The 12,549-nt window shown below is 46.5% G+C and overlaps 1 protein-coding gene across 1 annotated transcript in view; it reads right to left on the bottom strand.

Moving 5' to 3' along the window:
* Positions 1–451: 451 nt before the first annotated feature.
* LOC133968496 (zinc finger E-box-binding homeobox 1-like) overlaps positions 452–12,549 on the bottom strand; it is a 48,168-nt gene continuing 36,070 nt past the window's right edge. Inside the window, exons 3-8 of the mRNA XM_062404586.1 lie at positions 10,704–10,859; positions 9,802–10,004; positions 9,195–9,312; positions 4,814–6,597; positions 4,401–4,575; positions 452–4,025 (exon numbers count right to left, since the gene is read on the bottom strand). Of these exons, the coding sequence (XP_062260570.1) occupies positions 3,337–4,025; positions 4,401–4,575; positions 4,814–6,597; positions 9,195–9,312; positions 9,802–10,004; positions 10,704–10,859 (3,125 nt within the window). The 3' untranslated portion in view covers positions 452–3,336. The remainder of the gene's footprint in view (positions 4,026–4,400; positions 4,576–4,813; positions 6,598–9,194; positions 9,313–9,801; positions 10,005–10,703; positions 10,860–12,549) is intronic.

Here is a 12,549-nt window from a genome sequence, read left to right as displayed (position 1 = left end):
TCACCTCACCCTCATTGATTTATCCACTAACTGCACATGAACAACTTCTCATGCTGAAATCAGTCGTGCATATAATCTGTAATTTGCCGCAAGGAGAGAAAGAAAAAAGTGAGGGTTTGATTTCACGGTTTAATCTTTAGATGATGCAGATTCTCTCAGGAGACAGAGACTTTAATCGATTATCACATCTCTGATTTATATTAATTAAGAAGAGCTGCTCCCGTTGCTCACTGTGGTTCTGCAGGATGTCTTCCTTTTCTCCCAGTGCAGAAGTTTGATGGGTGCTCCTCTAGTGCCCCCTGGTGGTTATCTCTATTGCAAGCTGCGGGAGACCTACTCACACATGTTTGCTCTTATGTAGAAAGAAAGAACAATGAAAAGGAACCGAAATACAAGAACAAGTTCCACAGGAGAATGACGAGGTAGAGAAGTAAAACCAGTGACTCAGAGCTGCTTTCTTATATTTTATTGTGATGGGGAGTCATAAAAATGGAGCAAAACTAAAGTACAAACAATACAAAAAAAGAGACAGTGGATTTACAAAGGGCGAGTAGAGGACAAACAATATGCAGCCTTCGACAGGACGATGGAGCGAGTTGGCACAGAACAGAAAACATTGGGGGGGGGGGGAGTCTAGGTTTGGCTTCCAAATAAAAACAAAACAAAAAGGTGAGGAGCGACGTCTTCATATCAAGACCCTTCATTAAAACAGCGAGGACTCATGCTTTTAAAATCACAGAGGTTCAGGATTCAGTAGCTTCAAAACGACGCAGCGAGCGGATGCACATGTAACAGATTCTATTTCTCATTCCTGTCTTTTTTCATTTTTCAGCTTAAAACAGATGTTTACAGAATACATGTTATTTTTATTTGATTTTAATTTTTTTTAACGATTTTGTTAAAACAAACTTCAGCTCCCGGAACTACATTTTTTTTGGGGAATTTTAGTTTGTCGTGAGATTATTTTTCATACTAAAATATATTATTGTATCAATTCAAACTACAGTAATGTACACTACAATGTGTAATAAATAAGCATGACAGAAAAAATAAAAATAAGAGACATAAATATAAAAAGGTCTGCTAGGAACTAAACAGGTATAGTTCTGTGAAGAGGGTTCTAATACTGCCATTGGTGGTGGTTGTGGTGGGGGGGTAATGGACAGAAATATGAACCAAACAGACTCAAAACAAAATACTGTTCGGTAAAACCAGGTGAAAACACTACACCACATTCGCTAACGTTTGTCACCTGAAGTGTGCGGCAGCTCGGAAACAACTTCATCTTAAACTCTGCTGAGAACAAGTGCACGTCACACGAGGAAAACTTTAAACTTTAAACCTTAAAGTTAGAGTCGACGTGGTGGAGTGAACTTCATGCAGGATCAGGGAAATGCTTCAATCTGCATCAACAGCATTGTCTGTTTATGAAGCACTTAGCAAAACTTTAAATTGCATTATTCACATGAGATCATCAGGGCCTGTTTCTGATTTCCAACAGTTACCCCTGGTTATTTCTGATTCAAAATCCTTTAGTTTAAACTATATAGAGATATTTGATTCTGTTTCGCAATAACAACAAAAAATAGTTTGAACACATTATCAAGTCTAACAGATAAGATGTTTTGATAATTGATTAATTGGCGATTGAGGTACTGAAACTCTCTTCGTGAAACTGGGATCTGGACAAAACCAGAATTTTGTGTTATTGTCAATAAAGGAATTGTTTTCACTTTAATTCATGGTATTAATAATAAAAAAATTAAAACTGATTTATTCTAACACAACTTTAGGAGAATGTGTGTTGCCTGTTTTCTAATGAGTGAAACAGTTGCTTCTGTTTCTACTCACATTGGAAAAACCAGTTCTAATAATTTATTGATAAGTTATTTTGTTATTTTTACCTCCACCTTTTCCACGCCTGTGTTTTATATCATTATAAAGTTTTTATCTTTGGATTTTAATAACGTGCACTTTTCCACTATTTCCTCACATTTTCAAACAAAACTATTAATTGTTAATAATCAAAAATAATACCGATACTACACCGATAATAAAGCAACAACAAAAAAAACAAAAAATACTTGCCACCATAAACGTGTCGCCGCCCTTCAGGTGCGGTTCAGATAGTGTTCAAGGCCTCCACACGTTGCATCACTTTCACAGGAGCTGCTTTTTAAAAAGGACAGTGACCAGGGTGTGTTGTTCTGTGCGAGGTCGACAAACTTTAGTTAACATGGGTCTTGCTGAAGTAACGAAGGGACTTAACACCGGCTACATGTGAGAAGAGGAAACGATAACACTGTTCAATGGCACTTTTAACAGCACACAGGTCTTGCATAAGGCTGGAGGCATTGGGGTGGAGCAGGAAAGAGCCCTGCTCCTTCACAGACAGTCTGACGGATACACAACACAACACACAGACACTGACTGACAACTGAAGCCCGAAAAAAAAAAGGAGACGCTCGGGTCCGTGCGTTTTGGAACCACGGGTAAAAGCCGAGCAGGTGGGTGGGGGGGGGTCCTCACCTGGACTCCACCCGCCTGGGCCGCGCCGGGTCATGAAACACGGGTGCCTGATGCTGGCTGTTGAGGTTGTGACTCTACCTTCCCTGATAGGACTAATTTGGTTATGGCGTTCAGAAGCCATGTTCTCACCCCGGAGACTCCCCATCCCCCCCCCCCCCATGAATACTTTGTTTTCCTTAAGGCTAACAGTCAAACTGAAAACAAACGAAACGCTAGCTAGCAAAGACTAACACTAACACGATGGACATCCCGCCAGCTAGTGAACATATATAACACTGAAGGGCATACAATGCATGAGGCATGTATCCATAGGTAAACCAGGAATACTGTAGTGCAGGTTTTTGTTCGTAGAACTCAATAAAATACTGATTTAGGAAACTTCATTGGCAATAAAAAGGTATAGAAATCTTTCTCATCTTTACAGGTTAAAACGTTTCAAAACAAGAACAAGATTAGTAACACTGACCCAAATAAGAGCAGACAGACGGACAGAACGACCTGGGATGTCTCAGTAACAAGTCTAACAAGTTGATGGGTGAGTTTTGCGCCTTTTTAAAATCTGTACTTCTATAAACAATTTAACACTGATAGTTAATTTTCACAAGAAACGGAAAAAAAAGTCACTGTTTTGTTAATTTTTTCAGGTTTTTCGTTCAAGTTCAGGCACACCTGGGTTTTTGTACACAGTGGTGGACCGTTTAAAATCAGGCAGCCGCCAAGTCTGTCCTTCTGATGGCGAGGTCACGGGTGTGTCTCAACTCGTCTTCAATGATCGACACATCCCGAAGAGAAGTCACTTCCTTTTTTTTATTTGGCGTCTGTCACCACCTCTCCTTCCTCCGTGGGTTCGATGCCGTCAGACCCCTCCCTGATGCTTTTGTCCGTATTTGCTTCACAGTCTTCCATCTCCTCCGTTTCCCCCCCAGCAGCTTCCTGTTCCTCCTCCATGTGTTCGTCCCCGAGCTCGACCTCCACCACGTCGCACACAAACTCCTTCTCCTTTTGTCTCAGCGCCTCTTCCTCCCTCAGAGTCTCTTCATCGACCACCTCCTCCTCCTCCTCCTCCTCATCATCGAAGTTCCCCTCGTAGATCTCGCAGTCGCCGTCGTCCACCTGCACGACCCTGATGTCGTCCATGCACATGGCCTCGTCGTCTTCGTCCTCCTCCTCGTCCTCCTCGCTCTCCCGCTCGTCTGAGTCCAGTTGGGAGGGCGGGGTGGTGGTCCGGCTGTCCGACTGCGGCCCGGTGCCGGGGCTGCCGAGCTCCGAGTGGCCCTTGCTCAGCAGCGGGTGAGGGCCGGGGGGGGACCCGTCCTTCTTGCAGTAGGAGTAGCGGTGGTTCATGTGCTGGGAGTAGGAGCCCGAGTGGGAGAACCGCTTGCCGCACTTGTCGCACTCGTAGGGCTTCTCCCCCGAGTGCAGCCGCGTGTGCTCGATCAGGTGGTGCTTGTGTTTGAAGGCCTTCTTGCAGATGGTGCACTCATGAGGCCGCTTTCCTGCAGAGGAGAGAAGAACCAGTCAGAGGAGGAACCTTCAGAGCTTCTATCTGCCCGTGGAACAATCCAGAAATACTGTGGCTGTACCTCAAGGTATTTATCAGTGTGTGTACTTATACATTAAGTGTGTAGCCAGGTGGATGATGTCACAGCTAACCGCTAACAGATTTGAATCAAACCACATTCCAGTGTGAATTCCCCTCCGGAGTCTCGTCTGTGTAAACAGTGATGTCAACGGTTTCTATGCTCGTGTGTTTACAAGCCAGGTGTCCCGTAAAACACGTTTAATGAGTAATGAGGTCACATGTAGAATCCATGGCCGACAGATCGTGTTGTTGTGTTGTCATTAGAGGTGATGTGTGGGTGAACCTGTACCTGTGTGTTCGTATTTGTGCCTGAGCAGGGAGCTGCCCTTCTGGAAGACCTTGGAGCAGAGGTCACACGGGTAGACGCCGTTCTCCATCCGCCGCTTCTTCCCGGCTGACTCCAGGTCTGTGGACTCCTCCACCGCGGACAAGCCGTCCGAGCTGCTGTCCAAACGTTTCTCCTCCTGAGAGACGACAAACACACAAATCAAATCATTTAGTAAAGTCAATAACCTGAGATGTGATCAGAGAATCTTCTGCACAGAGAGAAACTCAACGTGTCCCAGAAGCTGAGGGATTTTTTTAAATGAATCCATAGTTTTCAATGTTTCCAGGCCGGTTCCCTGACTCAGTAAATCAAGACCGAGCTTGATGAGAAGAACTCAAAACTCTCTCAGGGGAAATATCGTTTTGAAGACAAACCTTGTGTCCGTTGAGCACGACGGTCTTTGCCCCGGAGGCGTTCCCGGGCGTAGTGGCGTAGGTGTAGGTGAGCTGGGGGATGAGGATGGTTCTCTTGGTCGTGGTGTTGATGGCACTGATGCACCGCACCGTGCTCTGACCGGCGATGGCCACCAGCGTGGGCAGCTGCGCCGCAGACACGATGTTCACCGGGTTCCCGCTCTGAGCCGTGGTGACGTAGATGGTGCGGCCGGCGAGCTGCTCCTTCCTCAGGCAGGTCAGGTTCAGCGGCTGCTCCTGTTTGGTCGGAGGCTTGCTGATGCTGATTGTCCCTGCTGCTGCTGCTGCCGCCGCCTCGATGTGTTTGGGAAGCGACAGGTCCAGGGGCTGAGCCTGAGAGTCCGGGTACTCGGGGTCCTCTGGTTCGCTCTTAACGATGACCAGGCCCCCGCTGCTGAGGCTTTGTGATGTGGAGTCTGAAGGAGAAGTGCTTCGAGAACGTGTCTGGGCCTCGTCCTCTCCCTCTCCGCTCTGGTTCCTAGTGTCTGCTGAGAGGGAGCTTCTGGTCCGAGTCCGGTTGGAAACCGCTGCTTTAGTGTTACCGCAGCTTTTGCCCAGTTTTTTCATTTTGGCAAACCACTTCCTGACCACGTCCAGGGGAATATCGACGTCCTCTGAGATCTTGGTCAGCTCTCGGTCTCTGGGGTTGGCGTTGGAGGCGAAGTGGGTCTTGAGGAGGGAGACGATGTCTTCCACCGGCGGCTCCTCCAGCGTCACCCCCGCCTCGTTCAGCAGAGCAGCGAACGAGGGGTCCAGGGCGGCCGAGTCCACGGCCTCCCCGTTGGCGGCCTTGCGGTGCTGGAGGAGGTGCAGCGCCTCCAGGTTGTCGGGACACTCCTCACATAGTAAACATGAACTGGTGCTGTTGGCTTTTGGCAACTGAGCAAAGTCTGAAGTCTCGGAATCGTCCATTTCTGTCCGGGAGGCCGCCTCGTCTGAGACGGGCACCGAATCCTCCGGCTCCGTCTTCACGAGTGAGAGATCGGCCGCCTGGGGGGTGGAGGCCTTACCGGTGACGGAGGGGGAAGGGGCCGCGGCGGTGCTGGTCACAGTGAGAGGGGGATTGTTCTTGATTACAAACGGCTGGGTGGTGGCGGTGGTGCCGGCTGCCGGGGTGATGCTGTAGTTTATGATGATCTTTGTGTTGCCGTCGTGATCCACAAACGCCGGGAGGCTGATGATCTGCTGCTGCGACTGCTGGACCACAATTCCGTGCTTCCCCTGCGTCACCACCCCGTTGGCCGTGCCCAGCACCTGACGGAGCACGTTTCCGTCCAGCGCCACCTTCAGGACGTTCTGCAAATCGCTCAGGTTGATGCTGATGGGCGACATCAGGCCCACCGTCGGCACCACCATAGCCACACCCTGAGGAATGGATGTAGCTGGAGCCGTGGCCGTCCCAGAGACCCCCCCGTTCACCACGCCGTTGGTACCGGCCGAAGTAGCCGGCGCCGCCATCACGGGCTTACACGAGTACTCCACGGGCTCGGACTTGATCTGGGTGATGGGCAGCTGCTCCTGGAGGGGCTTGCTCTCGGTCTTCTCTTTCAGGATAATGCGGGCCGGGGCGATCACAACGGGTGTGGTCTGGGCGGTGGGGGGGGCGGGTTTGATCAACGTCCGGGTGGCGCCATTGGGGAACCCGAGGGCGGAGCCAACACACTTCTTACTGCTGATGTGGGAGCTGTAGGAGCCGGAGTGGGAGAAGCGCTTCTTGCAGTTGGAGCATTCGTAAGGTTTCTCACCTGAAAGAGAGAGAGAGAGAGAAAATACAAAGTGTTAAAAAACAAGTTGGTGAAGCTGCAGAAGTTGGAAATTAACAATTTGACCAGATATTAAACCTTATTGCTTAATCTGTGAATAGTTTCTGGTTTTAACCAAAACAGAATTATTGTACATATGTTCAGTCACACGTTGTTCAATAGCTTAGATTGAGTTTCTGGAGTTTTGATAGTTTTGTTGTTTTGTTTTTTTACAATCTTTTGATTCTTGAATTTCACTTTATTCTTTATATAAAACCACAACTTAAGAAAACACTTGTACACGCATCTACACAAACTGTCAGACTACACTGCAGGGATATTACAAGTGGCTGCTTTGTGGGTAAAATGGTCCTAGAATCAACAGATACACACATTTCTCAGCAAAAAGTTGTTGTTACATAAAACACAACTCCAACTGCACCTTGACTCCTCGTGTTGACTCTGATCACAACTTGTGTGTAACAGTAAAACCAAACACACAAAGTGCCACCTCGCTGATTTCATATTATAACTGAACGCTTTATTCTCATTATAATGTTAAATGTTAGTGTGTGTCCGTGGTTGTTAAATGCACAGACCGGATTGAACCGGGTCGAGTTGTGCAATAACAACACATGGACTTTATGCTCTCACAAAACTCACTGCTGACGATCAGACGCACACACACAGAAGATGCACAACTGACACGGGGGCTTCCCACGCGTGACAAGGTAAGTCGTGTTGTGTCGGTGCCTCCGCCTCCCGTTCCCCCGCAGACCAGAGCCCGGCCGCAGCGTGTTCTCCCGGGGGGACTCACGCGCTCACCGGACCCGTGCGTGAGGGGCTGTGCAGCGGGGCGCAGCCATCTTTGCGTGACGCGGTGTTGTCGTGCACCGATTACGTCACGTCTCAGCCACGCAGCCCGGGTCGCGGGAAATCCCAGTTCGTAAACAAACTGACCGGCGTGCAACAACACACAGTAAGACGCACAATCACACGCACGCACATTGTTGCGTTAACCGATCAGTGACTGTAACTCACACGTGCACACACTCCAACACAATAAAAGTAGTAAATTGGCTGTGGCCTCAGAACTAAAACACACAGATCTGCATCATCTGAGCAAACAACAACAACACGCAGCCTAGTTCATCCCGCACTAAAACAACGACCTCGTGTCTCCACGGACCCACAAAACACATCCACACTCCAGCACATGGCCGGGGCCGTAGCACCGGGGACTTACCGGGACTGGTCGCGGGAGCAGGGCGCAGGACGCGGAGCCTCTGGGTAAACACGCACTGCACCATCTTCTTCACGTGCACAACGCAGGTTAACGCGGGACACATGGAGTTTAAAACCCGCAGCTCTTGCTCTTAAACCTTCAAAAGGTCACACCCCCCTCCTGCACAAACCGGAAGTTTAGCCCCCCACAGGTAACAATAGTCGGATGGCCGCCTGGTGGTTGGCTGCAGTGTAGGTTATAAGCCCCGCCTCCACCATGTCAGTTGATTGGAAGTAGAAAGTGCAAATCTTTTTCTCTCACACATTGCTTCTGTCAGTTTAGGTGTTTCATAAAAACTGATGTTTGTTCACTTGTTAATTGTTTTTGAGATAAGTTTGGTTTGAATAAGTTATTTGATGGTTTGAAAACCAATTAGCTGACGACACCACAGTCACTGGGCGTATTACTGGTGGAGTGGAAACAGCATAAAGACTTGAGGGGGGACGTGGTGTGAGGAGAACCATGTCTCCCTCAACAGGACCAAGACCAAGGACATGATGGTGGACGTGAGGAAGGAGAAGAGAGCTCATCGGCCACTGTTCATCCGAGGGCGTGAGGTGGAGGAGGTGAGCAGCTTGGAATTCCTGGGCGTCTACGTCAGTGATCACCTCACCTGGACGCTTAACACCAACCACAGAGCAAGGTGAGGAGCGCTGAGAGGGTCTTCAGGTCTTCACGAGCCTCTCTGCAGGACATCCATCTCCACATTCCCCACAGAACGGCCCAATCCATTGGCCAGGACCCCCCCCATCCACAGGCCGTTCTCACCTCGGCCCTCTGAAGGTCCAGACTGAGGAGCAGCCATTACCCAACTGCCATTAGGCTGTTGAATACTCAACGGCCCTGACACCACCCTGGACTATCTCAACAAACAGAGCCGTCACTCTGACCCCCACCCCCCCTTTATGCACACAAACAAACAAACAACCACACACACTTATCTCATACCACAACAAAACTGCACAACTAGATCATGTTCTTCTGTCCACTGTAGAAGGCAAAGTAAGAATTTCATGGTACAGGACCGTATCTGTGTAATCAGCCGGTTTCAGACTCGACCTCCAGGTAAAATCTGGAAAACTGGACTCAGAGTTTACCCAGAGTCTGTTTTCAACACAACCTCAACACAGCAGGAGGTCTTCTGCACAGACTCCTTCATATTGTGGCTCCTTTTCTGGATGGAAGTTCTCCTTTATATCAGAAACACATATTCACTCTCTCTGGAGTGATTCCAGCCCTTTAAACAGGAGGATAGTGGATTGTGTGTCTGTGTCTGTGTGTGTGTGTGTGTGTGTGTGTCGTCACAATAGCTCACCGCTGTGAATGCGCAGATGCTCCTTCAGGTGGTGCTTGTATTTGAAGGCCTTGAAACATTCGGTGCACTTGAACTTGCGCGGACCACCTGTTCCTCCTGCACACTGGGTAACGTGACGCTGAGACGAGAAGAGAAGTAAATCAGAACAAGAACAAGTGTCCAGATGTGTTCATGAAGTTTCAAAATAAAACAACACAAAGGCAGAGTGGAATCAAATCAATGAACACAACAGTGACTAAAAGGTTTGGTCTTTTTAAAAAACAGGTCACCGGGTTTTTAAGGAAAATGGATTATTCATGAGACATTTGTTTTTCCTTTATATTTCAAGAATGAAGTTTAATTTCGTATTGGGAGTAAAAATAAATCAATGTGCATTAAAGTGAAAAACAAATTGGTTAATTAACGTAACTAAGGCCTGATGAGGTTTCCTGCTAGGGAGCGTGACACCTTAGATAAATGTTCATAGTTCACACACAGTAAAAATAAACCCTGGTTTATAGATTTCTACGTGGAAATACAATAACCGGCTTTATTCAGGACTTCCAACAAGTTATTGAAAGACGATGGGCGTCTGATCGGCACTGTGTTCGGTTCTCTGTTGTCTTACATGATCCCTGGTGCCTCTGTGGTGGCTCATGTGCCTCTCCAGCTGCGAGCGGTAGGTGAAGGTGTAGCTGCAGTGGGAGCAGCTGTAGTTGTCCTCACTGGTCTCGTGGCGATACTTGATGTGCTCCTTCAGCGAGGCGTTGCGCTTGTAGCCCCGGGAGCAGTACGGGCAAGTGTGCAACGCGGAGAAGGAGTCGGGGGTGCCTGGAAGACGGGGTAGATAGGTAGGGTTAAGACCTCTGACCTTCACATGACATACAGAACATACAACCTCTGTGAGCTGCGTGTTGGACCCTTCATGCCTAGAGTTCACACAACACAGCGTTCAGCCATTTTATTCACATAGAGCTTTGGGTTTTCATCATTTCAATATTTTTAAAGTCTCTATTTGGCTTCTTGTACTTCATACTAAAGAGCAGAGGGGGGATTTGAAACTTTCAAAATAAATGTGTGAATTTAATGAAAAACTATGAGGCTATTTTTGCTGCCACAAATATTCACCACCAATTTGATTTATGTAACTTATATGAACATAATAATACATACAAAAAATAATTATTTTATATATCTCCAGTGGAATTTAGTGGGAATTAATGTTCAAGAATTAAACAATAAAGCAATCCTGAGAAAAATAACCGTCTCATTATGTTAAAACAGCAAGAACATTTTACTGCTCTCAGATTTTATTTGTCATTATTTCTATTTTATTCCATTCTACTATAAAACTTATTGATGAGTCCAATTTTCTCTCTATAACATCTGAGGCTGATATAAAAGTTGCTTTTTCACATTTAAAATCTTACACCTCAACCTCAAAACAAAACACTGTGATCCCAATGTGATCAGTACAGTTGTCATATTAATATATTCAAGCAGTGATGACATGATGTGAGTCAGCGTTACCGTTTTCATCGGCGCCTCCTGTCTCCACCGGACTCTGCTCGTCATCGGGGGCTTCAGGATAGATGACGGCTGTGTCTCCCTGCTGGAGGATCTCCTCCACTAGTGCATCCTTCACTGCCTCCTCTTCCTCCTCCTCGGACACATACTCCTCCTTCACTGAAAACACACATGAGCACAGGTCAGGATCATTCCAGCGGATGAAGAGCGGAGGTACATGGAGCAGCAGGAGCACGGGTTGAGTCTGTTTTTAAAAAGACTCAGTTGCTTTTCTGGCTCAACACATATCCATCCTGTTGATTATGTGGACCGGTGCTATTTTATTTAATTTGGATGTTATAAAACTCTACCATCATATTATAACAAAGATAAAATGAAAAACACTTTTCCTCCTTTTGAATGAAGACATGATTCTGTATTTTCACCCTCTTCTTAACTGTGATTCAGATTTGCAGAATCACCACTAGAGAGCGCTGCAGGGCTTCTTAATGATCCCTAGTCATGCTCCTCTGAAGCGGCCCACTTCCACATCTGAGAAAATGTCTGCAATATATATTTCTAAAATCAAAAAATGGACAGAAAGAAATCAAAAATCATATTGTTATGATTTAGTGTCTCTTTCTTGGAGGTTCCCTTGATTTTGTTGATAATCCGTCAAGTTGACAGAGTTAAAAGAGGAAAATCTCCAAACTTGGATTCAGGAGTTTGATTTTTTTCAAATTTCAAAGATGAGAAAGGTGAAAAGAACATCAGCTAAAAAGCCCTTCAATTATTCATCTTAGTGACTCCACCTGGGCTCGTTCTGAATAAAACAACGTGCACGTGTTGCACCTCTTCTTCATCCTGAGATGTTTGTTTTCGTTTGTGTTTTTCACTTAGAAACATCATCTGAGCTGAACATTTTAAAACGGGGGCTGGCAGGAGAAGTTCCGCAAAATGTCCAGAGCCTCTGATTTGGACTTTTGCGTTCTGAGGAATAAGAACCATCTTAACGTTTAACCCTCGTTCACATCCAGCAGCAGCTGACATGTCCTGATAGAGCCGTGTTGACGATGTCTGACTTCACCTCAAACAGCTGGTTCACTGTGGACGTGACACGACGTGGTTCCCTGGAACCCAACTGAACCTCACCGGGAATAATTAAACCAACAGGCCGGATTTTAATGAGGCACGTCAGAGGAAAATGGCCCCGGGACGTAACAGTGCTACAACACTGACACAGTCTGTCCTCCACAACATTTCCTCTCAATAAAACCAAACACAGTGCTCTGTTCAAATTAACCTCAGGTACGAGACACCCAGGGACGTATATGTTTAAAAATGCACCCACCACAGGCTGTATGACATTTAAATGCACTTTGTAGAAGATGTCAGAGGAGTTTTAAGACCAGCCTTGGATAGAAAGCTCTGCTGCAGTTTCATTTCATACAATCAGTGGGTTCCCATGATTTATGAAAGACTTTAAATCCCCGTTACAAACAAATAACGACACAAAAAAGGTCAAAACCATTCATCTTTAATAGATTAAATGTCAACTTAACTTCGTAGCCCTTGTTTTGGGAGATAAGCTTTGTGTTTGTGTTGTGTAACTAAAGACTGATGCATTCTTGAGCTGCTTCTTTATTTAATAGATAGATAAATACTTTATTGATCCTGCGGGAAACTCAGACATCCAGACGCTTACAGGACAGTTACAAAGAAAAACAGCACACGTGTGTATAAATACATCAAAGTTATAGGAAAGTATGAAAACACACAATCATCTACAGCTTTATTGTATCATATGATATGGTTTCAGGTTTGAGGTTCACAGTAAAATAGAAACCAACCGGCCTAGAAAGGGTTGGTT

This window comes from Platichthys flesus, chromosome 14, assembly GCF_949316205.1.
Source record: "Platichthys flesus chromosome 14, fPlaFle2.1, whole genome shotgun sequence".
Lineage (NCBI taxonomy): Eukaryota > Metazoa > Chordata > Actinopteri > Pleuronectiformes > Pleuronectidae > Platichthys > Platichthys flesus.
The sequence above is the reverse complement of the archived record's forward strand: the minus strand, read 5'-3'. Positions and strand labels throughout refer to the sequence as shown.